Source organism: Alligator sinensis, unplaced genomic scaffold, assembly GCF_000455745.1.
Source record: "Alligator sinensis unplaced genomic scaffold, ASM45574v1 scaffold118_1, whole genome shotgun sequence".
NCBI classification, from domain to species: Eukaryota; Metazoa; Chordata; order Crocodylia; family Alligatoridae; genus Alligator; species Alligator sinensis.
The window spans coordinates 2912967-2939333 of record NW_005841850.1 but is presented as its reverse complement, the minus strand read 5'-3'; the positions used below and the strand labels follow the sequence as shown (position 1 = coordinate 2939333).

The 26367-nt window shown below is 46.9% G+C and overlaps 2 protein-coding genes and 1 long non-coding RNA gene across 3 annotated transcripts in view; 2 read left to right on the top strand and 1 right to left on the bottom strand.

Moving 5' to 3' along the window:
- DYNLL2 (dynein light chain LC8-type 2) lies at positions 1-6396 on the top strand. Its single transcript, XM_006016076.2, has 3 exons — positions 1-65; positions 2491-2629; positions 4419-6396. The coding sequence occupies exons 2-3, from the start codon at positions 2498-2500 to the stop codon at positions 4554-4556; spliced, it is 270 nt and encodes an 89-aa protein (XP_006016138.1). The 5' UTR covers positions 1-65; positions 2491-2497; the 3' UTR covers positions 4557-6396.
- Positions 6397-22299: 15903 nt separating this feature from the next.
- Positions 22300-26299, bottom strand: LOC112551224. The gene is made up of 3 exons (XR_003095447.1): positions 26105-26299; positions 24504-25510; positions 22300-22375 (listed from the first exon to the last, which is right to left on the bottom strand). It is a non-coding gene; the product is annotated as an uncharacterized LOC112551224 (long non-coding RNA).
- A 48-nt stretch (positions 26300-26347) lies between these two features.
- Positions 26348-26367, top strand: part of HEATR6 (HEAT repeat containing 6) — a 21669-nt gene continuing 21649 nt past the window's right edge. Inside the window, exon 1 of the mRNA XM_025210933.1 lies at positions 26348-26356. Within this exon, the coding sequence (XP_025066718.1) occupies positions 26348-26356 (9 nt within the window). The remainder of the gene's footprint in view (positions 26357-26367) is intronic.

Genomic DNA, 26367 nt, shown 5'->3' with positions numbered 1-26367 from the left:
TGCAGCCAGCGGGGGGCTGGGGGTGGGTGCTCTGCTTTCTTCGTGCCGTGCCCAGCACTGTGAAGGTGAGCGGGGCTGGGGGGACATTGCGTTGCATTGAGCGCTGCCTTGCATGGCATGAAACATCCCGGGAAACATTGCATTGCATTGTATTGCATTGCATGCGACGTCTCATTGCATTGCATAGTGTTGCATTGCATGGTGTTGTGCTGCCCCGTGGCACTGCTGGGAGGCAAGGTCACGGCCACGCGGGGCTCCCTGGTGAAGGTCGCACCTTCCCCCCCCCCCCCCCCTTTGTGCTGGGCCCCAGGGAGGGACACCGCCTCCCCCTGGGCACAAAGCAGCTGGAGGCCTGGGCTGACGGGGCCTCCCCCTGCGCTTGGCTGGGCTGCACAGGGGCTGCCTGCAAAGCAGAGGGCGTGGAGCCAGCCCCTTCCCGGGCTCTGTGCCCTCGTCCCCAGCCTCCCCCTGGCAGGCGGTGTCAGTCCCGCGGCTGCAGCGCTGGTCCCTGTGAAGCCGTTGCGCGCAGGTCGCTCCTCCTCGCTCGACTACAAAGCGGAGATGCAGCCTCCCGTCTTCCCCTTCGGGCTGTCTGTGGCTCTCCTGCCTGAGGCTGGAGGGGTTTCTCACCATAGTGCCGGCATGGAGGGGTGGGCACTGATCCTGTAAAACGCCCCCCCCCCCCGCGCTGAATCGCATCCAGCGGCGTCAAACGCACGCTGGACGGTGGCGGCTGGGCTCTGTTAAGCAGGGCAGCTAAAAATGTGTAGCGGAAAAGTCTCCAAAGAGCAAAGCATTGGAGGCTCGGAGCCATCAGGCCCTGCTCTTATGTAACTGGCTTGTGGATAGCCGGCTCCTTTCATTGCTGTAACAAAGCTGCTCCTCCAGTTTTTTGGGAAGCATCACTGGAGTGGGTTTTGCTCCTTCATGGGGAAACATGTGCAGTCTGTACCCCAAAAAAAAAAACATAGTGCTTTTTGGTTTTTTTGAGCTGTACTACCAGTGTCGAGCGCCGTGGCACTGTGAGCCTCACTTGATGCTCTCCAAAGAGGTGGTATTGAAGCTTTGGGGTGACGGTGACATTTTTAGCTCTGAAGATGCCTAGAAATAACTCTTCAGATGCCCTTTTAGGTGAATCCCCTCATCTTAAACCCAGTCTTCTGTTCCTCGCTTCGCCAAAATAATGGTGGAGAGCTGAGTCTGAAGTGGGCGGTACGCTAGTGGCACTAGATGGGGTTGTGTATCGCCTGGGTGGCATATCACGATGACTAATAAACCTGAGGCTTTCCCTTGAACTTGCAGGCTTGCTCCAGCAAGCGCATGGGGAGCAGGGCTGTAGATTTGGAGCTGTTCAGCAGCAACTCTTTCTAGCCCAGTTGGATCAAATGCATGTGAGCAGCCTCGGTGATTGGGGGGGCTCAACCGAAATGCCCGTGCATGGTATGCGCTGGTTAAACGGCTCGTTCCAGCCGGCCACGGTCCAGGCTGCTTGAAGGCTGGGATGGGATGAGCAGGCAGTGACTGTTCTAGAACAGGGCTGGCTCCTGGGGGAGGAGGGGAAGGGCAGAGGAGATGACAAGCCAAGAAAATGGCCTCTTTCCGGGGAATAAGTCTGCAGTCCTCTCTGCTAGCCCAGCTTTGTCTGCAACCCAGAAGCAGAAGAAGCTTTGCCGGCATAGGCAGCAAAAGCCAACACTCCACGGTGCATATAATGAGAGGTAAAGCAGCCCCCAAACTGCTTTGGTTCAGGTCAGAAATACGTGCAAACGTGACTTGCAAAACGTGACTCAAGCTGGAGTGAAACACTGCCCCTGTTGCCGTATCCATTTGACATGCGTACTTGGAATGGGTGTGGAGGCGAGCGTAGTCCAGGGGGCTGCTGTCTCGTACGGCCGTGTGAATGGATCCTTTCCAGTCTTTGGATAAGGGTGGGAAAGCAAGCTTGGCTGTAGCTGCCGCTTGCTGCTATAATTCGAGACTAGAATAAATCTGCATAGGATTAGGTTAAAACTCTTCTTTGATGCAGGTGATACGTGGCTATTTGTCGTTCAATCTCGTAGTACTTCAGCCGGTAGCTCGCTCCACTGCAGTCTTCCAGGAATGTACTAGCAGTCTAGGATTGCTGTGCAGTGTGCCAGCGTCCAGATCCTGGACAAAGCGGCACGGGGTGTAAACCTACCATCTAAGACAGTGAGGGCCAGCCTTTTTGGTGGGTGTGTCGCAAGTTAGCCCTGCACCTTTCCCTGAATGTCCTTACCTGATCTGATGCTCTGCTTTCTGGTCCCTGCCCTGTCTGCTTCTGTGCTGCCTGCCCCTGCCCCAATCTGCTGCGTGTTGCACACCCTGGCTGCTGAAACCACTTGTAGTACCCATGTTGCAGGTTGCCCACTCCTGATCTAAGCCACTAGCTCTCTCCCAAATGGCATCTAGTGCATCTCATAACAAACTGTAATTCCCATGCGAGTCTCAGTGCTGTGTGTTCTGCCCTAGGTTCACGATGTCTGACAGAAAGGCTGTGATCAAGAATGCGGACATGTCCGAGGACATGCAGCAGGATGCTGTAGACTGTGCCACGCAGGCCATGGAGAAGTACAACATAGAGAAAGACATAGCAGCATATATAAAGAAGGTATCGTGCCACTACAAGATGACCTGGTCGTGTTGCAGCTAACTCTCTTAGCTACTTAGCCCTTGCCACTGGTATCGGTACCTTGCAATCGCCAGCTTCCCATCCTTGCAAGCTGTTGAGAGATGCTGTTTAATCTCATTTTACGGATGGGAGCTGAGGGACTAAGGGACATGATCAAGGTCAGGCAGGAAGGCTGTGGCAGTTTCTGCTGCTTTGTCAAGTGCTAGGCTGGCACGAGATGCTGGTCCTTCCTGACACTAGCCTGAAGGGAGGCTGCAGCTGGCTGTCCACTGTGAATGAGTTGTACTTGTGCATTGTTGGAGAGCAACTTAATTCAAACCCTGTGTGCTGACTAGCTGGAAGTTGGTAACCTGCGTTCTCAGATGGCATTCCCTTGCACTGCTTGGCTCTTCTGCGCTAAACCATTGATACAGTGCCATTTGCCTGTTGCTGCCTTCTTAAAGCTGCCTCTTCTCAGTGTCCTGGGTTCTGATTCAGGTCCCTAGAGCTTTGGGTTGATGCACCAGTGTCAGCATCCCAGTGTAGTCTGCATCACTTCACCCAGCAATATTTCAGGGCACTTTAGATTATAACCCTAGTTTGCCATGTCCCTTGGATAACATTTTACATGCAGTTAGTTTGTATGGGGGGGTGGAGTCTCAGACAAGGAAAGAGCACTTGGAAGAACATACCTCTTGAAGGGCAAAAACTGATTGTACCTGGAACTAGTTTGGCTCCATCATAATCTAAAAGTAGAGCCATTCAAGGCTTGAAGGTTATCCATCTTAAAACCTGACCTTTCTAGGTCCAAAACGGTCTGATGTGGGTGCTCCACTCCAAAATGGGATGCAAAAATAAGTAACTAGTGTCTTGTTGGATGCTGACTTTCTTTTCTCTTTGCTGCATATTCTGTTCTGTTGGAAGGCAGGTGTGGTACTTTTTCTTCCTGCTGTAAAAGTTACCCGCAGGGGATTTAAACTGTGTCTCTGTCTTGCTGGTCTGTATAAGATTCAATCTGAGGCTTTCTAGCTTGGCTTCCTGCTTGCTTGTTAACCTGTTGATTTGATACTGGAAATGTTGAATGTTTCCTGAGTTCCAATTTTTGGGGGGGGTGGGGATTGATCTTGAGAGAGGGGGTAAGGGTAAGAGGTTTGAATTTCTAATGACCCCATCTCAGTTCAGAAGGGATAAATTTGGGTCTCAACAAGAAGCAACCACTTCAAGTACCCAGGTTCAGGCCTCATTCTTGCCAGGGCAGACAATGAGTGTTCTTGTCTGTGTACATTAGGAACTCTTCTATCGCAGGCCTCCAGGAATTCATGGCAAAAAAAGCCAGAACAGCAGATGCTTGACTCCTTGCTTGTCAGGCAACCTTTAAGCTCTAATGCCTTGCTAGGACAAGCACCACAGAGACTTTTGTTTCTGTGCGTGGGCTTGGAATGGGAATGGATAAGTATTGCATGGACCCAGCCTACACGTGCGGCTCAAATACGACTGGGATGCTTGAAGTCTGCTACTCTGAAAATGTGTGAGAATCCATTTAAAGAGGACTCCTCCTGTCATAAGACCCCTTTCACACACTTGTAGTCTGTCCCACTTAGCACATGCTTTTGAAGCTATGGCATCTTGCAGTAGGGAAATCCTAACTGAGAGGTAGATACCGACAAACGCCTCCAACATACGCAGCTAAGAATGTGTTTTGAGCTACTTTGGTTCTGGGTTTTCCTAACTGCTGTACTCCTTTTTTTTTTTTCCCTTTCTCTCTCTCTCTCTTTTTTTTTTTCTCTAGGAATTTGACAAGAAATACAACCCAACTTGGCACTGCATTGTTGGCAGAAACTTTGGCAGCTATGTAACACACGAGACAAAGCACTTCATCTATTTTTACTTGGGTCAGGTTGCAATCCTTCTCTTCAAGTCTGGATAGGAAGCAGGAGCAAGCAAAGTTTGGACTGTAATGCACTGATGGCTGAAGCCAAGATTCCCTTTAACATGGCTGTGCCGCTGCATGGACTGTATACTCTATTTAATGTGTATATGTTGCAGTAAAAATCTACTTCTGTTTAGTTGCCTGGGAAGAAGGCGGCGTTTTTTCTTTTTTTCTTTTTCTTTTTTGGGGTTGTTTTTTGGTTTTGGGGGGGGGGGTTTTGGTTGTATTGCACTAGGAAAACTGTAAATGCTTAAACAATGGCCTTTAAGTGGGAAGAAATAAAACTATTCCACAACAGCTCCCTCAGTGGTAACTTCTTCTTTGGTAAGACTGGGGAACTTCTTTTATATTTGGCAGACCAAAAAGCCCCTGTTGTGAGTTCAAGCAGCCTAACACAAAGGAGGAACACAAGTGCTCCTTTCCAGTGATAGTCTGGAGGGTAGGTGTGGAGGCTGTAAGAAGCTGGCTTTCTTTAAAGGCTCAGTGGTGAAAGGGGAAGAAGGTAGTGCGGTGGCTCTTGTTCAGTAAGGCTCTAATCCAAACAATTGCCACATCAGGACTGTGTGTTTTTAGTACTGAAAGCCAGTCCTTGATGTTCTCTGCAAAAAAGAATGTCCACAGCCACAATCTTGGATTGGGCCTAAAACAGATCTGAGATCCCCACCTTTGTATTAAGTAGTTACCTTTTGTGGGAGGATGTCCTCTGGCCTCAGCTTTGTGTTAGTAATCCTGATCTCTTAGTGGGTGCGACCTAACGCTGGCCAGCTGATCTATCCCGAAATTGATGATGGCTGACAGCAGGCAACCTGAACAGTTTGATTTGGCGTGTCCTTATCAAGTTGTCTCAACACTGCCTTAACTCAAATCTCTCCTAAATCCTCTCTCCTAAAGGGAAGGAGTCCCCGTAATCCTATGGAAGACCTGTAGATAGCCACTGTCTTTCCATGGTAGCTGTTGGAGACGGTGCTCTGTGAATAGCTCTTCTGTTCTGATTTGCATCTTCTTGAGCACAGTAGCGAGTTCAGATTACGTGCGCTGCTGTGCAAAAGAAATAACATCTGCTTTAAAGGCAGGAAAATGTTTTGGTCTCCAGTGGTCTCAGCGGTGTTGTCTTAGTGTGTAGTGACTCTTCCATCGCAGGAAGCCCCTCTCTTTTTGGGTTGTCACAAAAGGTTAAAAAAACAAAATACTGTGGCTTCAGCAGACTTTCTGGTGCTTGCAGCAAGATCCTATTTATTGGTTGCTAATGTAAGCGAAACTCCAGACTGGAGCAAACTCAGTTTTAGGGCTAGCGATTCCTAACTAGTTCAAGATGAACTTGGCTCGTGGAAAGTAACATGCCATGCTTTTGTTTTAGTGCTTTTCTTGGGGGAGGGGAAGAGGGTAGCTGTTTTAATTGTGAAATGACTCGATGACCCAGGCTGACTGCTTCCCGAAGTAAAAGTCCTTCTCGTCTCTGTAGACTGTGCAAAATCCAAAGTATGCCTAATTTTGTAATATTGATAGAATCATGTTGTAACTAGAAAGAATGTAGTTGTCAACTTATTTCATGTTGATGGAAATCTCCCGGTCTGGGGGGGCAATGTGCCTTGGAGTAACTGGGGCACTCCAGTGGTCTTGTCTATTCAACTCCACTCTTCATAGAAAAAGGAAAAGGTTTTGGTTCTTTCTATTATTATTATTTTTTTTCCAAGCATGAGTCTAATGTGATGAGCCTGTTCACGGTCTCTTGTGGAGCAAGATGTTCCCTTCATAACTGCAATTGCTCAAAGTACCATTTTTTTTTTTTAATTTTATTTTTTTTTATTTTTCCAAACATTAAAGGTGAATTGACACATTTAAACAGCTTCTAGTTTCTTCTTCATGCTAGACTGGTAAAGGAAACGGTGACAATGGATGAAGGGCATGGCATTTGGGATGGAAGGCCCCCATGGTCTACGGGGGGGAAGGATCTGCAATGGGTACTGCAATGCTAACTGATGTAACTTCCTGCTCTTGAGCACCCGGTTTTCCAGTTCACCAGGTTTGACCTTAATGGTGTCTCACCAAAGTAAGAACTGTTAAGCCAGATTCCTACTGACAGCACTAGCCTGGGAGGATCTTCACCCAACACCTTGCAGCTGCTAACAGGAAAGTCTTTGGCCCGTGGTTTCTGGTTCTGGGCGGGGGGCGGTCCATACTGCAGCACCTACATGACCTACCCTTGCTTCCCGTATGTGATCAGGCAGCATGCCTGTAGCACTCATGTCTTGTAAGCCCTTCCTGCATCTTCAGGCTTAGAAGCGAGGAGAAGCAGCACTCTGGAGTACAAGCAGGCCCGTGGGCTCTCGTTTGAGGAGCCTCCTCAAATGATTGCTTGACATGCTGGAGGAGGAGGAGTGGGGGGGGACAAGAACGAATGCAGTAACGTGACTGCCATGACACAGCAGCAATCCATGCCTCACCAGATGGAGTGGTTAAAAGCAGAAGTGGTTTCTAGCTTCCACGAGCTAAAAATGAGACCATGTTCTCAACTACATCAGCCACTTGCTTCTGGAGTAGGCTTGGATCTCAGCTCTCAGTGGTGTGGCTTTAAAGGGCAGCTCCATGGCTATGGAGCCTCGCCTGTGCATCAAAATATGACTGTCCCAAATGTGCACACTAATAAGGCTTGTCTGACTGCTTGGCGTTCCTGCATCCTGCCCCATGCGTGGGGAAGGACATTGCTACAGATGGCTGAGGGCTTTGGATCAGGAGGAGGTAGTGGACTTGATGGGAGAGAGCTGAGAGGGGGTATCTTGTTCCCATGCCCTCCGGGATCAGATCTTTGACCTGCAGGGCAGGCTCTGGTCCTTCCCATCTTCAGCTTTCATTTTAAAGGGACTGAAAATGCACATCACACCTGGGTTTGTGAGGGGTGGAGGCTCCAAGCCTCCACATGTCACAAGGCATTTCCCATAGAGCCAGCTGATACTACTTTCTGGCTCAGTGCTGGGCATCTCTGGTTTCCACTGACTCACTCTGAGCCCTAAATGTCAACATCTAACTACTTTGGCACTAACTGGTTTAATAGGTTTCAGTAAGAGGTAAATGTCTTCAAAGATTTGGCTTTCACTCCAAAAATGGTATGAAAACAGGTAGGTTTGGGGGTGGGGAGTGCAGGGAAACGACTGGAAAAGGAAATCTGTTTTCAGATGCATCTGGGCAAAAAAGTCACTTTAAATGCAAATCACCATGTCTTTTCTGTTTTAGTTTGAGTACTTTAAAAAATGCTTAATCCTCACAGGCTGAAATAGTGGGTGTGAATATTTGTATGCTGGCATTCAAGCACAGGCATGTTTCTTCAGTTGGCAAGGTAAGAATATGTAATACTTTACCAGGCACAGAAGAACCAGGGGTTTCTTCTATAAGTTGCTCTCCAAAAGCAACATTTTGTTAAAGCACAAAGGGGCTGCTAATACACGTCACAGCTGAGCTCAGGGTTTCTTTTTTAGGTGGGGAGGCTAGAGGAATGAGGGAAGGCGCATCTAACCTCGCGCAGAAAGCAAGACCAGTTGTCCGACTGAATGGCTTGCACTTGGAAGTGACGTCTCTTTTCCAAACCTGTGACCTGTGCTGAACTTGGAGAAATTACACATTCCCTAGCCTCAGACTTTGCATTCTTAATTAACCATGGGCCAATGCTCTGGTGCTCTTAATTGGAATCACTAACTACTTCCAGTATTAAGGGCTGACCTGCCCTACCCTTACAGGCCAGATTCATCAAGGGCCTGTTGACTCCAGAAAGGTTGTTTGTGGCTTAGGATAATTGCTCAATCTAGGTAAGAGCATGGCTGGTTTGCCTTTCCAGACCCAAGTTCTTTGGTAACACGGATATATTTTAAACTTAGCCAAATTGACTGATACTAAAAAACCAGCACTGGCACTTCAGGTGGGTGGCAGGAGCCCATGGCTATAGTGCACCCTTCTTAAGAAGACCTTTACTTCCGTGATTGTGCTGGGCAGACTTGCCCTCTTTTTTTTTTTCTCACTACATCTGGGGAGGAAGGAGAGGCATGGAAAGTTTCCCTGCTTTAGAAACTTTTTGGCAACCTGAATCTACTTGCCCCTGGGGCAGGGGGCTGGACTTGAAGATCTTCCAAGGTCCCTTCCAGCCCTAATGTCTATGAAACCTGGCAATAGTATCGCATCCTGCTCACGTGAACAGTACAGCTATCTTTTTGTCTTAAGTCCTGAGGACCAGATTCTGATGGCTCTGCGTTGACTCCTAAAAATAGACCTAGTTCCTGGTTCTCCCAAGTGGCTGACAAAAGGCATCTGAGTCACGATCTTCATCTTGCAGGAGGAGATTCATCTGCTATGGAGGGGGAAAAAAAGGCTGAGCGTGCTGCTCCCTTCTAGCTCTGGCTTGAGTAAGAACTGGTTACCAATTAGACAAGTGCCTGTTTATCACCACCTCAATGGGGTTGAGCTGGGTCTTACTAGTGGCCTCAAGTGACCTGAGCATTTGATGGCTCAGCCCTGGTCTGTGAAGGTGGGTGGTCTCTGGTCAGTGTTTGGGAAGCAGTCTACATGCTGGTCAGAGGCTGCTGGTGGACTAGGCCTAGATAGTGACTTGCCACCCACTTGGTGAACGGGCTCTTGGCAGGTCTGGGGCAAGGAAGCATAGAGGAAGTGCTGCTTCTCTGCTTGCAACTATAGTTGGGAGCCTTCCCATGGCAGAGCTGTCGGGCTGGTCCACTGAATGAATTTAACCAAGAAAGGGGCGAAACAAATCCTACAAGCAGGCACCCTGCCAAAGTGGTCTCTTGCCATCTCTACCCAGCAGGCCAGCTTAGCCTGTGCCTATTGCTTTTTTTTCCCTGCACCTCGGCTGTGAATCTTGCTTAAAAAAATTGGCATGCCCAAAACATAACCTTAACTCTTTTGTACCCCCTTGGTTTCTAGATGAGGAGCTGAGCTGCAGGAGCAATGGTTACAACCCCCTAAGGGAGCTGGTGTAGGACTCGGTGAGACCCCAGACACCTCCAGATCCTGGCTTGCAGCTCCCTAGAGCCACCCTTTGCTATAAGAAGATGCTTTTTCCTCCAATTTTTCTCATTTTCTTCTTAAGGGGACTCTCTTTTGCAGCAAACGTGCTGGGAACACACAGCTCCTCACCACAGGCAGCATTGTGGACTTGGGACTGCTTTGATGGGGCATCGTGGCAAGTCTGTTACCGTGTGGCTTCCTGCTTGAGCATGGGAGGGTCTACATCTGCCCTGCTGCTGTGTCTTTTGGTCACCAAGTTAGTGTTGCTTTGTAGGTGCAGCCCAGCTCCGGTCCGGGCAGGTGCTGAAGCCGGCATAGAGGGTGCCTGGTCTAGACCCTGTTTAACGCTCTAGAAAGCTGCTAGTTTTGCTGCTAAACAGCTCAGCTGTGCAAGGCTCAGGGTGACCATGGTCTTGCTATAGTAACTCCCAGATAGGGGGAGCTGGGCCTTGGATAGCTATGGCTGGAGGCCGCATGGGTAGCTGCACGCAGTGCTGCATGCTCCGAACAAATGCTGTGGTGCCGGTCTCTTTCTACCAGAATAAATCTCTTGCTTGGTGTAGGGGACACCAGCATCACAGCGGGTTGTCCCAAAAGTTCAGTAGACCCTGGTCATAGCCGGGCCATGGTACCTCTTCCCAACCAGTAGAAGCTGAACCTCAGCCTTTGCCCCTAGATTTTCCCTTCAGTCACTGTGCATGAAGCTTTCTAGTAACCTGTGGCTGAGTAGAGGAGGGAGGTTCTCTCTGCATCTTCCTCCCCTCTGTTTGTTTGCCCCACCACCCATTCCTGTGTCTAGGTCTATTCAGCAGTGATGGCGATCCCTTATGGTCGAGGATGATCGCTCCATGGGTCAAGTTTCTGGGTCTATGATGGGCCTCCTTGTGACACAGTGAAGCCTTGAGGCCTTTTGAGTTGGCATTTCATTTGGCCCTGCTCCCTGCCAACCTCGGGAAAGCTCTGTCATTGCCATTGCCTTGCTGCTTGTACCCGCTTCCTATGCACGTGCTGCTTTCCTGCACCCTTTGTTCCCTCCACTGCATACAAGCCACTGCGGCTGGTTTGTAGCTGCTGCACTACAGCCCAGCCAGTGACTCACCTGCCTTTCCATCTCCCTTGAAAGTGCTCTGACCCCCCAGCTCTTGCCCTACTGGGCTCTCCTCCCTGCTCCCCCCTGGTAGTGCTGCTCTGTCTTCAGAAGCTGGAGTAGAGGGATCTCAGGCATCCTTTTACATTTCAAGATGGTTCATGGCCTTTTGTCTTGCCTCTTGCTCTTTTCTCCCTCCCACTGCAGGCTGAATGGAATGATTTCAGGGGCGAGAGGAGCTTGCTGAGAGTCTTTGCATTGGTTGGGGCCCATGCAAATATGCAAGGAATTTGCCATAGCAATTCCTAGCTCCTGTTCTCCCTCAACTTCCTTAGCTTTGCTAAAAGCTGCCTTTTGTTCCTGGTGCCACAGCCTGCAATTATAATACCCAGCATTATACAGTGCTTTTAATCTGCAAAGCACTTTGCAAGCATTAGCCAAGTAGTCTATTTGTTCTTATGCTCTATACAAGTAAATTCCACCCCCTTCTCCCCTGATTTTTGTATTCAGTTTTAGGCAGTGATCATTATAATAGGCCATGGGGAAAGCAGTTTCTACACATCTGAGCACGGTGCTGGGAGCTAAAATCTGCTGGAGTCAGAAATGAGAGAGTTGAGCAAAACCCATTAGATCAACCTGAGCCAGATTCGCTTCAGGATGTCAATCTGTGCTTTTAATGCCATCTCCTCATGTGGCCTTGAAAATGTCACTTGACAGTTGTTCTGCATCTTTACCACCTTCAGGATCCTGCTGTGCTTGAGGCTGTACAAAATGGTGTAGAGAGAGGGTCTGTACCCCAGGCAGTTTATAGCCTGTCTAGACAAGACAGCTAAAGGGTGGGAGAGAGACGACTGTACAAGGCCTGGCAGCAGATCAGTTTCCAGATCTGTAAAATGGGGATAATGGCATTTACCTTCCCATATCCAGGGACTGTGCAGGCAATGCACAAAAGCTGTACTGCTCTGTGCCAGTACTGTTTAATGTGGTGCAAGATTGTGCCTTGCTAATGCATCTGCAATTGTGGGTGCTGACACGTGTGCAGGTCTCCACTCTCTAACTCATGGCACTCTGCATGGGTTGGAGCGACCCCCTGTCCCTAGATGTTTGCCTGTTGAGTTTAGGGAGAGGGAAATTGAGCCTGCCCACCTGTCCCACTGATGCAGTGCCGCTATCTGTGCTGGGGAGGTGTTTTTCTTACTGGTCTGATCATCTCCCAAATAGTTGCAGTGGTGTAAAGCTTGTGTGTGGGCCAGGCCTGAGTTAGGAGCTTAGCTTTGCTGTCACTTATGTACTGGTATAAACTCACACTGGTGTTAAAGGGAACAGTGTCAGTAAAATGCTTTGAAGGGGCAAAGAATTAGGTGGTATTATTATTATTATTACTACTGATATATAAAGATGATATTATTCTGTAGCAATGACTATCGCTGCCCTGAATGCAAGAAGCCTCCTATCCTATGCAAAGGTGTTGCAAAGTCAAAACTGAATTAAATTGCAACCATTGGGTCTTTAAACTCAGTATCCAGGTTAAGCAGCTTTCTGCTGAGCCAGGGGAAAGCAAATGGACGTGGCTTGGCTGGCACCATTGGCTATGGCGAATTAATGCTGTATAAACAAAGCTCTAACATGATACCCCGCAAACAGGATCAGAGGGACCGAAATCCCATGTTAAATGGATGTTTTGCAGTGGGCAAGATGTTAAGCGCTTGATTACATTTATTTTAAAGCTCTCTAATGCCCATCGTGCCCAGTTAATCAGGCTGCCACGGCTCTCATGACTGCTTACTAGCTGTGATGGTACCAAGGGAGCGAATGCCTTACGAGGAGAGAGGTTAGCCCTCCCACCCCTAACTGGCTTAGCCTTAACTCTCTTCTTGAGTTGTGTCCTCATGACATTGCACTTACTTACAACATACCAGGGCCATATTCTTTGCATTGCAGCAAGCTGAGCCCTTCTCTGATGCTTCCCTACCGAATTGTGGGAGGAGTCGCTCTGTCTGTCTTGGCACAGTAGGGAATTGTGGGAAGGCACTGGAGGACTAATGGCACTTGAGTAACTTTGCATAGTGGCTGCAAAGAGGGTAGCTTCTCCGACTGGCTGGACTTCTTCACGTGTAGCTCCAGGATGCGGCTAGCTTGGACTGTAAGTGCTACTGTACAGAGAGGATCTGGCATGCAAGACTCAAGTTGGGGAGCAACGCCTAAATAGGAGAGCATATAGAGGAAGACCAGGACTGGTGCATCCCAGGCACTGACCCCATCACTTGGCCTCTAGCGATGGCTCGGACTACGTCAAGGTTACACACTTCCACCGAGAGGCAGGTGTTTCTGACCTGCGAAACACCTCTTGCATTGTTGGAGGTAACAATTGGCGTGGAAGAAGAAACCATTCTGAGACTCGGCAGATACCGGAAGCCAAGCTGATGTTTTTAGTGGTGGGGATTGGACCCGAGTAGGGCTGCCACGTATGCTCTGCAAGCAGAGCCAGGCTTCAGATATTGTATTACACTAAATAATTTATAGAAAATCATTTAACAATTAAATCTGGCAGATTGCTCGTCAAATAAAAAGCAGCCTGCAGTTGGGATGATAAACAAGACGCCGAATCCAGGTTTTTTGGGGTTGTGTTTTTCTCACACGTCGTCTTGGAATCTAACTCGAGTCCTTGCTTCAGAATAACTGTAATTATCTCTAATTGCCATTATTGTTTAACGCTTTTAGCATTTGCAAGAACAAACTGTTAGAGATTCATGCAGATACAACCAGCCGCCATGGTTCAAAATGGAAGCAATTAAAATGCTGCGATTATTACAAACGTGTGCGTCTGTACAGTGGGCTTCAATCTGCATAACGTACCAGAAATTTGGGCGACTTTTTGGCATTTATTGAGGAACTCAGCAAAGCTAATAGCTCTCGCTGCCTCCAGCGACTTGCAGCTATGGCACTCTTTGGAAGGACGAGAGGGGTTTAAAAAAAAAAAAAAAAAAAGGGAAAGCACTTTCTAGTTTACAACCTTGGAGAATATATAGAAAGATAAACTTATGCACATGAATGATGCAGATGAATTATGATTTCACTCTTATTTTTGCTGGGGATTAGATCACATTTGGTGTTCTTCCTCTGAATTTCTGTAGCTCTCAGAACATCTTCTCTGTGTTTCAGCAGGTTACTAATTTCAAGGACCTCATTCCACCGATAATGACTGAAAACTACCCCGTTTCACTGGCAAAACCATTTGTGGTCACAGACGCCTCGGACAATGTCAGTTCTTGAAAATGGAAAGCAGTATTAAAGGTGACAACTTGTGTTCCCTAACTGATTTTTTTTCAGAGGTGATGCAAGTAATCTTGCTGTCTTTGCTTATGATGTTCCTACCAAAAAGGAACAGTGGATGAAAATAGGTGTAGGTATAATAATAAAAAAGGTAACACAGATGCTACTTTACATTGTTCTGTTTGGCTGAGATTTTTTTCAAACTGCCTAAGGGACAAGGACACACAATTTTTATTTCCTTAAATTAATTTTAATAAGGAATTGAATGTCTCATTTCCCTAAGCAGCTTTATAAAATCTTAGCCTTAATGTCAGACAGGTAACTACTGTACAAAAAAACCAAAAGCCACTAAATCGGTCTTACCGCTGCTTCCTAGGGGAAGGGAGTGAGCTGTATCCCTTGGTGTGATTCATCCCAAAGTTAAGGGCTGTAGATGATCATTGAGAGTATCTGAGGACTCGGTGCCCAGAGGCCTGAAGTCCAATGAGAGGTTTTCACAGGGGCTTTTGGTAAGGATATGCTGTGCTGGTGCTGTCAGGCATTGAGACATCTTATACCTTTCTATCTCTAAAGCCCTGGATGCTGTGGTGTGATTGCTTAGTGTCCTAATCTCCTCAACCCCAATTAGCAGACTAGGTGTGTGTGTATGTGGGGGGGTGGGAAATCATTCCTCACTCCTCTATAATCCTCCAGGCTGGTGAAGTGAAACAGCAGCATTCACGAGAAGCTGTGTTCCAGTGGCCCTGGCAATTCAATTAGGAAACCATGTTAATCACGTTGTCTATCAAACCACAGCCTTTGCTGTGGAGTCCTGGCTCTTTGAGGACCTATTAATTGGAGCTGGCAAGAGGAGGAATAGAGAGATGCCAGGATAATGACCTGAATTTCTTGTGCTGTCTTGTTGCTTTAACTGCCACTCAGAAGTGCTACTGACAGCTCATGAATATCTTGCATGGGGAGCTCTGCACCCAAAGGATGTTTGAGGGGAAAGACAAATGCAGAGAGGGGGAAAAAAAAGAGATGGAGAGATGCAGGGGAGAAAAGCTGCCTTTCATCAGTAATAGAAGCCATTGGCTTTGGGAGATGACACTTGTCTCATGTTGGTTTTCCAGCTCTTAACTCACCTGCACGCAGGTGTGTAAGGGCTATGCTGTGGCTATCTATGTATGATAGTTGGTGACTGGCAAGGCAACATGCTAGAGTTTCATTCAACTGAGTAGCCCTGCCTTGGTTCAACTGAAGAGCTGTTAGAGAAGCTGGCTGGGAATCTTGGCTTCCGGCTGCTCTTCCTGCATGAGCTATTTGCTGCCAAATACTCGGTACCAAATTATGTCTGCCCCTCGGGGCCTGAGCACCTGCAACACCGGGTGAAGGAGATGCAGGTGCTCAGCATGGCCTTGACTTCAGCCCGGTACTATATTGCCAGGTGTGAGGGGGCTGGAAAAACGCTTGGCGTTCTCTAGTGACTGTGAGGGTCTCTTTGTGCCTCCTGCTCATGAGGGGAGATGCTGGGTCCCAGCCCTTGCCCAGTCTCTTCTGCTGAACGCCCAACCATCTGCACTTGGACCCCAACATTTTGCACGTGCTTGTAAGCCCTGGCGTGGCCCGAGCAATTTCCATCATCCCTGGCTTCAGCTTCCCTACCGCACTTCCAGGGTGCTGGGGTCTGGGGCCCCATAGTCCACCTGTTGTAGGGCCCTAGGCCAAGCGCTGATACTCTACCCCCTTTCCCAGAATGCGGCCTCTTGTGTGCACCCCAGTTTACAGCCAGGAGCGTTGCACAAGGATTAGAAGAGCAGCCTCTCTGCACTGGAGAAATGCACGGTCCAAGCCCCTTCACATGCTTTGCTCCTTTCCTGGTCCAGGCCTTTCATAGCTGCTAGTTCCCTTTGGCATATAACCCACTGGCTAGCCACAACACCCACCCACCAGGTGATCAACCTCCTCCATCACCTGATTTGTTGCTTGATCACTACCCTCTTTCTGGCTGGACTTGAAAAACTGGTTTACCCAGGCTGGTAAGTAATTATTTATCCCGGAGAGCTTTCCTTTGACTAGAAGGTCATCAAGGTTTAATTATCTTCTATTATGAGACTTTGTCCTGTCATTTCTGGTGGGTTTTTGCTCCACCTGGAAGCTGCCACGCTTCAGTGAAGGCAAAGAACGGTCTTGGCAGCCAAATGGCACTCGGCAAACAACATGGAGATTGTAGTTGGATTAAAAACACATGCAGATTCCTGGCATAAAGTGCTCTGAAATCCTCGTGCCTCAGTTTCCCCCATGTGTAAACTACTGATGAGCTGTTGTAGGATGGACTTGAGAAGCTGAATTTGGTTAGCATTTTCAGTGCACTGGGAAACCCTTGAGGAAGAAGGCACCAGCAAACCAAAACGTTTATTAACATTTTGTCTGCGGTAACAACCCCAGGCACACAATCACAGGAGGAAGTCGGGGTTTTGCATTGCTCTGGGTCAGCAAGTTCCATTTACTTGATTCCAACTGAGCCCGACACAAGGTGAAATGATAGCAAATTTGGAAAGTTTTCGGCAGGCAAGAACTGAAGGCTGATTTGATGAAAATGGTGATATATGTATGTCCAGGAAACCCCTGCATTTAAAAAAACAACAACAACAACAAAAACTGGGTCTGATTTGAATTTTGTGTAAGAGCAGTTCTTCTTATCAAGGCCTTGTGAAGATAGATTTCCGCAGCCTTGTGCTATAACAGCTTTCTGCTATAGGGACAGACATGGCAGACAAAAAATGAAATGCAAGAAGGCAGCTAGAAATGGTCTCAGCTCCCTGGTCATCGTTTTGTCACAATCAGCATATGGCGCTGGTGCCCTGGAGCAGCGTGTCACAGTCGCTGTTTAGTTTACTACAGCAGCTGTCACCTTCCCTGTGTTATCAAATCACCTGCCTGAATTTCAAGGCGCTCTTCAATATAATCCCCTGGAATATTCACTTTCCAGCAATGATCGGGGCCCTGCGAGAGGAGTGTCTAAAAATGGAATTGCTCTGAGTCCCTGCTCCCAAAATTAGAAATTACTTTTTCTTTCTCTTCACATCTGCTAAGTTTCAGGGGGCCTCATTGCGTCCCAGTCGGCTTGTGGGGGTGCTGCACAGCGTGGAGGTATTCTTCATCCCAAGACGGCATCGACAAGGGTTCCTGACAGGTCCTCGTTGACAACGTCCCTCTTGCTTTGCCAGTCAGTCCAGCACATCTTAACGAAGCTTCCCTTTATTTGATCCTCTTGTAAGCTACTGATGCGGGTGAAAAGTTTTGTTGTTTTTTTTTGCTCTTATTATGCAGGTGGTATTGAAAATAATCCTAATACTTATGCGTCGAAACCTCTAGCCCTTCCTCAGGGCAAAACTCTCATATGAAAGCAGCTTTTTTTTCAGTTAGGACTTCATGGTTTGATGCAATAATGGCATTAAATAGCTCATTTCATGTGACTAACCTGCAGGAAGCTGGTAGGAAAAGGGAACACATCTGGTTACATTGGGTTGACTCCTATAGTGAAGACCTCAATGCATTGGCCTGCATGGGGTACCATTTAAGGGCACATGATTGCAGTGTGCTGTATTTGGGGCTACTGTGGGGAGCAGGTGTATACAGGAAACACTGGATCAGCCCCAGAGATCCCTTTGTTGAAGAAGTTTTTGCTCAACATAACATCAAAGTCTAGCATCTCTAAATATCAGTACCTAGTCGGTGGAATCTGGGAACCTCAAAATGCTCGGAAGTGGAACTCACTTGTGCAAAGGATTTGAACAAGCAAACCAGCAGCAGACACACACATATCCAGGCTTCCGGACTTGAGGTCAAGGGGAGCTTTGCCATTGTCTTCAGCGGGGTCAAGATCTCACCCCTAGTTTCCAGCTCAGCCAAGGATTTGCTCTACCAGCTTGGATGCGGCACTTCATCTCAGATCCATCTGAAGGGGGGTTGATAATGTTTCCTTGGTCTGTTTTGTCTAGCTGGCACACAAGCCGACTCTTGAGAGCCTGTCCCATGGCCCGTGATCTTGGGTGGGACTTGTTAATACAAATCAGAATGGATAAATACTTTTATTCCTCTGTAATGTTTTAACTCGGATACCATCGTCCTTTTTCATATACGAGGTACGCAAGGTTTCAGTCCGTCAAACAGTATGGAACCAGAGTAGGAGACTCACCAATGGTCTGGAAAACTGTCCATCTAAACCATTCTGGTGTCTGCAGCTGGGGTTTTCCAGGGAGCTGAAGGGAGCTAGGCACCCAATAATTTAGGCACTTCTGGAAATCCTCAGCTGAAGTTTGCACAGGTGTGGCAGGAGGCTATCGTTAAAATGAACCCACAGGGTTTGGACTGTAAATACTTTGCTCTCCTAAGAAACAAATGTTGGTGATTTATGAAGACTTGCAGTTTTAGCAATCTGATGTTGATTAATCCTGGAAGATGTTCCTACAATTAATGAAAATTTCATAGACTGACTGGGGAAGAAGGAGACCATTTTATGTCCCCTGCCAGATGGCCTGGACCAGATGCTCACTTTTTTTTCTTTGAACTGAGAGTCTAATGACTTCTACGTCCTTTGAAGCCTGCTTCTCCACTGCTTAACCAGATGTATTTGCATGATAGTAGCAGAGCTTACTCAACAATTGCAAACTTGGGCTGTTTTTTCTGCCCTCTCACCTGGGTGCTGTGTAATGTTTGTTCTGGTTTGGGGGTTTTCAAGGGGAGAGCAAACACTGACAGACTTCCAGTTGATGCAAATCCCTTCTTGGTATAGCCCCATTGGCTTTGGTGGCGTTACATCGGGAATGAATTTGACTCCGTGGCTATTCAGCATGCTGTCTGGTTGGGTTCATTTCACAAACCCACACACTGTTTCCGTCCTGCGCTCGGAGATTTGTCAGGGCATCAGACAAAAGAGAGCTTCAGAGGATCTAAAACAAAAGAGGACAACAGCAAGAACAAAACAAAGGCCTTAAAGATAAAGAACAGTTTGAAAAAATACACTTATGAATGAACACAGTGAACTGAAAGATAGGGGATCCATGATCTGGATGCTCATTTTAAGCAGAAGAGTTGAAAAGGTGAAGGAGATGTTGCAGTTTCCAAAGCAGAGCAGCCTTCTTAGGTGGCGAGTATCAATGAAACCCTATCGGAGCATGACTGCGATGCATCAGCTGAAAATCTGACCCTGTATGCAAGTAGCTCTGTTGGGCTGTGTGTGGTTCTTTGCGGGATCCAGCTGTAGAGCTGGAGGTAAAGGGAAATGTTGGCTTGACTTGGCCGTGGAGAAGTCAAGCGTGGTGTCGAGCTTGGCCTTTGAGAGTACGTCTAAGAAAAGATTTTTCTTTCCAAAGTTGAGGGGTGGCAGCATGATGATACTGAAGACGGTGTTTAAATTTAAATGTTAAAGGAAATGGAAATAAGAGACTTATCAGCTGCATCTCAGTCGTGCTTTGGTAGAGTTACATTGATACCCACCACCTAAGAAGGCTGCTCTGCTTTGGAAACTGCAACTTCTTCATGTTTTCACTGGGGTTTTTTTTTGCAGAAACAAGTACTGTAAAGTCTGGCTTTGCCAGTGCCCAATCTTCCAAAGCAGGAGTTAGAAGAAATCCCTTTTTCTCATCTCATGCCCCTTTTCCTTTTCTTTTTATCTCCTTATGCTCTCACCACCACCTTTCAGGCAGTGTAGTTTTAAGTGGTAAATCCAAACAGACCTTGACACAACACCAAAAGAAAATGTGTAGAGAATAGGCCACGGTCTTAAGAAGCGAGTAGTGATGTTTGGAGGCTTAATTGTGGGAACTTGTATGGAGATGCTTAAAAGGAACCTGATTTTTAGAGGGGGAGTACTTAGCACTTTATAAATATCAGGCCACTTTAAGATACAGCAGGTTATAGTGTAAAAAACTATCACAAACGGTCCTCGAGCAACACCATGTAAATGGAGCTGCATGTTACAATACCTGCCTAGATTAAGACAGTCAGATACAGCCCTCATACAAACCCTGCATTGTAGCTGAAGCACAATAGATTTTAATGACTTCAAAATAAAGAGGACCGAGTCTGCATGTATATTTATACTTAAAATGAGCCTGACATAAAGTCTGCACCACAATGAAGGTGGCCATATGCTCCTCTTTTGAGTCTGCCTCCTAGCATATTTATACTACATAGAGCAGATGCTCCTCCTAGATCAATAGTTTGGCTGGGAAGGAAGGTAAGAAGCTCGCTAAAATTGTCTTAGCATAACATATTAATAATAAAAGATCTCTTGAGGCTGCCTTTCCACTGTGTTTTATAGTGCCTGGCATTGTGGGGTATTACTGGTGAACAAATTATATATAATAATGATAAGGATAAAGGGAATTAGCAAAGAGATGTACAGGTCTTTGCCCCACATAAGGAACCAAACTTAAAGTGAAAGGTAAATGCAAACCATTACTGCTATTAAATCATCTGTTGTTATCATTTGAAATGGTTGGTCAATGTTAAGGGAATTTAAGGTTGGTAAAAAAGGGTAAATTTCCTAGAGGCAGGAGTTGAACTAAGAAGGAAACCTGTAGCCGGGATAATCCAAGCCTGTACGAACTTTAGGCTTCCCCACTCGAACCAACAAAATTATATGACAAGTGATGTAGATTGTGCTGATTGTCACAGTACAGTCCTTTCTCTTTCTTGCTTGGTTGATTTTGCTGTGAAACAGTACACAGTGCTGATTTTTAACTTGCATTATTGGACCCCAGGGCAGATGCCCCAGTGAAATGAAGGGGAGCAGCTAGCAGCGATCAAGGGGGCTTGTTTTAGGTGGCCTGCGGATGTTTGGGAAGAAATGGTTCATTGCTCAGTTCACATTTTGAAGATACCCCTTCTAGCCAGGCATGCTGGAGAGATTCCCCTTTTAAAAAAAAAAAAAAAAAAAGGGAACACAGATTTTGGAGCATAATAATGCAGCTACCGCACGGACACCCCAGAAAATAATCACCAAAAAAACCAGAAAAACCCCCAAAACAGAGACAAACAAACAAATAATGCTCATCTCCATTAGCCCATCAAACCACTGCAAGTTGTTCAGCTCTGCCGCAGAACTTGTCTATGCACAGCATAGGCACTGGTGGATGCTGGCAAGTCCAAAATCAAATGTCCTTTGCTTTTAACCTGGCCATGTTATATCCTATCCTTTCTGTTCCTTGGCTTCTCTGTTGAGATTCTTTATCCTCTCATCAGAGCACCAATCCATTCATGTGACCCATCAACTGGCCCTTGGAAATAAATGACTTTTAGTTAATGATGGTCTAGGCCAAACTGGGACTAATGTCTTTAAGATGAAAGGCTCCCAGGCCCTTCCTCCATCCCTTGAGTCTCCAGGGCTGTAAATGTGTCACTGCTCAAGTACACTAAAGCCAGCTGTAAAAAAAGAACCAGAAAAGGGCAACAGGTGCATACCACATGCGGTCCTGCGGGCTGGAAGTCAGCAGTGTGGACTGGTCTCATTTCATGACACCGTACGCATTCCCTCCGGTTACACTATTTGAGAAATTTCCCTCTACTTTCAGTGAAATTGGAAAAGGTCTTTTAAAACACCTTTCAAAGGTCTTGTGAAATGCTAGGGACAAGCACGTTCTGCTCTCCCTCTGAACAGCTAATCTTGGGCCCAGGTCATATTGTTCAGTAGGAAAAAGCCACGCCAGCCACTTCTTCCCTCTGACTTTTTGTCTGGTATCAGACTGAAGCTCCTGTTTCTTAATCACCTTGGGCCTTGTGGTGATACAGACTGGAAACACAGTCAGTGAGTGCCACCTACTGTATATTTATCTGGAAATGCTAGAGCCTAACCTACCTATGAGTCGCTAGCATCTTCCCCCACACCCGTTTGAAGAGTCCAGTGGTCCCATGTATAGTGCCTTCTGCCCCTTTTTCATTCACTTGTCTTCCAAATCCCACGTGGCGCCATCCATAGTTCAGAGAAGGTGTAAAAATGGTTGTCAGCAAAATCCAGTGGCACCTTGTTGACAGTCAGGGTGTGATCCAAGTTGTCACTTCACCAGTCTTTGGGAAGAGTGAAAGAGCTATTGCCTTCATGTAACAGATGGGGAGCTGGGGGGTAGGAAGACTAAGAGAGTTAAGAAGCCTGTGGAAACCAACTCCAGGTTTTGCACGTCCCAGGCTGGCCTGGCACCCACTGGACCATCTTTCCAGTCCGTATCCTTGTAGCTTTTAAGTTGATAATCGATACCTCAAAGTGGCATTTTACAAAGTATGCATCATGTAAAGCACTCGCATTGCTTGATAAAGCATGTGAGCTGAAGGTCGAGGGCATCTCAGTCGACTTTCTGACCCGTTGCTGTCCATGATCCTCTTCGTGTCATTTGAGTGATTGGCAATGCGCGCCCGGTGACAGTCCCGAGCCTGGCCTGTTTTATTTTCACCTGTAAAACCACAGCTGTGAAACAAAGCAAACACCTGTGAAATGGTATGGTTTAATGACGGAATAAACTGGAGTTCGGTCTAGGACATCAAGACGTTACTTATGCCGGTAAGAAATGACATGGGCACTGTCAATGTGGACCTCCCACAGGAAATGGAAACCCTGGGTGGCATCTCAAGTCTTTGCCTCCGCTTTGTTTGCATTTCTCAAGTCTCTTGCTTTCTCCATCCCTTTTTTTTTTTTCTTTGGGAACTGACTTCTTTAGTGAACATGAGCTGAGCGTGGACTACCAGGCATCCACCAACCTCCAACTGCTAAATCCTTTCTGAAGGTGCGGAGGATTAGAGCTGGTTCTTTTCACCAATATTTAACAGTCTGATTTTCTGATGTGGCTTGCAAGAGTTATGCTAGAAATGGGTTCTATATAAATCATAGCAAATAAGGGTGGGAATAGACCTCAGCAGGACATCTAGTCCAGGGGCGGGCAATTACTTTGAGTGGAGGGCTGCATACTGAGTTTTGGCAAGCCATCGAGGGCCACATGATAGGCAGCCAGGGGCAGATTAATATTAATTTTCTAAATTTTTTAGGGGCCCTGCGGGCCAAATAGAATGGCTTGGTGGGCTGCATCTGGCCCCTAGGCCACCTTTTGCCAACCCCTGATCTAGTCCAACCCGCTGCTCAAAGCAGGACCATCCCCAACTAGATCATTTCAGCCAGGACTTTGTTGAGCTGGGCCTTAAAAACCTCCAAGGATGGAGAGTCCACCACCTCTCTAGGTGACCCATTCCAGTGCTTCACCACCCTCCTAGTGAGAAAGTTTTTCCTAATCTCCAACCTAAATCGCCCTTGCTGCAACTTGAGACCATTGCTTCTTATTCTGGCATAGGCTCCATTGCTCCTTTTTCTTTCAAATACACCAATACACCGTGACTTGCATGTTTTCCCCCCCATCAGGGTGGCAGTAGTAACTCTCATTATAAAAGCAAAATGCAGCTACCCTGATACAGATAGTTCCCAGCACTGCCAAGGAAAACTGTCTTCTTTAGGGATATTTCTAATCCATGTAGCAAATACAAACAGGAATAAACACATTCAATAAAAGACCCGTCTGCACAACATGTCGTATGCTTCTTAATATCCAGGAAAACTGTACCATCAAACACCCTATTGAGAAAAACATTGCAAATTTAGACTGTAATCTCATCATCTACATCTAAGCTAGTGAACATCTGTGCGCCCTGAAAACGCTCTCAGCTGTGTACACACATGATGGTCCCCCATGATTTTTCACTAGATTAGATGCAAGTGTTATACAGTGGATTTGTACCAGAGCAGGTCAAAGGCTGAATTTAAGTTTGTAAATACTTTTTAATATAATAACTACATTGTCCTGTGACAGTATTGCTGACTATTGTTTTGGGCTTTCGTGAAAGAGCTGTACTTTCATGTGGGTTAATACAGAGACAGCAGAGTCCTAACCGTGATGGAGGTCTCTGGCAAAAAAAAAAAATGAAATAGATTGTGCGAGCTAAATTTTGCTCCCTAGACTTTTCGAGGGAAAAAGGGGAAGACATTGTAAATGGTGGGTTGTGAATACCAATTAACCCAAACATCTGCATTGGAAGCAATCATATGACCCTCTCAAAGCTATTTGCATGCTCAGAGCTCATCCAATCAGGAAAGGGACGCAATAGCATGTGACACGGGAGACCAATCATAGCGGTGAATAGCGCATATTAAAAGCTGTAGTTAGAGCAGTAGCTCATCTTCGAGCCTGGATTAGCAGTGGCAGGTTTCTGTTCTTTTCCCTGAGCTTTCTCCAAATGAATGGAAATATTAACACAGCTTTCGGACTTTTTCAGCGGTGGGATAATTACATTGCACTGACCTGGAAAAGAAATCTGACTAAGCTTGGGCTTATTGTGCTCCCAAAGAAGTCCATGTTAAACTCCCACTGATTTCAATAAAAGCAGGATTAGACCATACCTGGCTTATCCAGAATGACTAAAGGACTGAACAAAACTTTCGCATTTGGTTTTGTACGAATGCTCAATCCCTCTCCCCAAAATTTAAAAAAATCTTGGAACTGAATTTCCCCCATTACCATTTTCTCTGTTCTTTTATTTTTTTATATATATACCTTTGTTTCCAAGTTGTCCCAACAAGTTTTTCAACCAGGGAGGGGAGAAACCTGAACATGGAAAATTTCAGATGCTGTTTTTTTTTTGTTGGGGGTGGGGGGGATCAAACTTTTCTTCCTCTTTCCATCAAATATCCTGTGTCCTAGTCAGCGCTTGCTCCTTTGGGAGAAAGCCCCCCAACACTTGCGTTCCAGCTTTCAAAGTTTTCTCCATTGCAAAAAAAGGATGAAATCAGGGCTGAAATCCCACAGGTATTGCTGGTGACTGCAGACCATAAGCCATCTCTCTAGGGCAACACAAGCACCGGCAAATATGGCTGGTGGAAGATGCGATAGACAACCACACCACATCTGAGTGCAGGCTGTACGTAAGTAGAAGTACAGCCTGCTTCTGTCTTGCCTGTTGATTGCAAGGTCCTGGGGAGCAGCCTCTTTCTTGCCGACTAGCACGGCGGTTCTCGCCCTTGTTAGACTCAAGGGGCCCCCCCAACAAGTGCCAGCTAAGAAGTTTCCCCTTGTTTTTTGACTACAGAGAAATCCTAGAGCAATTCTTCTGTTGCAAAGAACTCGGCAAGACCGAATACCGCAGGGCTGAATAGTTTTAACACTATGGATTGTGGGTTGATCTTGTAAGAGACAGAGATGTGCGTAACCACCTGATAGACCAGTGGTTCTTGACCTTCTTTAGACTCGAGGCACCCCTAGGTAGACTCAAGCCCCACTTCTGAAATGCCAGCTCTTAGTTTTCACTCTTTTCTGACTACAGAAAAAAAAAATAGATCTTTATTTTTTTCTGTTGCAATGAACTCAGAAAGAGCCCAGTGATGCATTTCTATGGGAAATCTCTGGGTTTATCTTGTCATCCTAACCGTGCCACCCTGCAGCTCCCATGAAAGGCTCTCGAGGCGCCCTAGGTTGCTGTGGCACCTGCCTGAGATCCACAGGTGGAGACCGACCGAAGTTGATAAGACAGATGCAGGACAAGTTGAAGCGCGCTTCCTCTGACGCTGTGAAAACAGAAGATGAGGTGGACTGAGAAATGAGAACGTCGTGTTGGATGAAGTGAGTTTCAGCTCCTGAAAGCTTGTGCTCCATCCCCTGCATCCATCTATCTATCCCTTTAACTACTTGTCCTTCTATCTATCTATCTGTCTGTCTGTCTGTCTGTTGGTTTATCCATCCATTTGGATGTTTATCTGTCTGTCTATCCATCCGCCTGTCTCTCTGTGTATCTATCCATCCATCCATTTGGATGTTAGTCTATTTACCTATCTGTCTGCCCGTCCCTCCATCTATCTATCTATGTATCCATCCATCCACATGTCTGTCTGTCTGTCTGTCTATCTATCCCTTTTAACTACTTGTCTTTCTATCTAGCCATCTGGATGTCTGCTTGCCTGCCTATCTATCTATCCATCCATCCATCTATTTGGGTGTTTGTCTGTCTGTCTAGATCTCTCTCTCTATGCATCTGCCCATCTCTCTGTCTGTCTGCCTGTCGATCTATCTATGCATCTCTCTGTCTGTTGGTTTATCTATCCATCCATCTATGTGGATGTTTGCCTGTCTATAGCTATCCATCCGTCTGTCCGCCCATCTACCTAGGTGCCCATCCATCCGCACGTCGGTCTGTCCGTCCATCTATCGACGTATCCACCCATGTCGACGTCTGTCTGCCTGTCGCTATCCGTCCGTCCATCCGATGATTAGTCTGTGCATCTGTCTGGCTATCCATCCATCCATCCATCTCCCCGCGTGTCCGTGTGTCGATGTCTATCAGTCTGTCCATCCGCGTGTCCGGCGGCCCCGCCCCCCTCCCGCTGGCCCCGCCCCCCTCCCGCAAGATGGCGGCGGCGGGCGATGA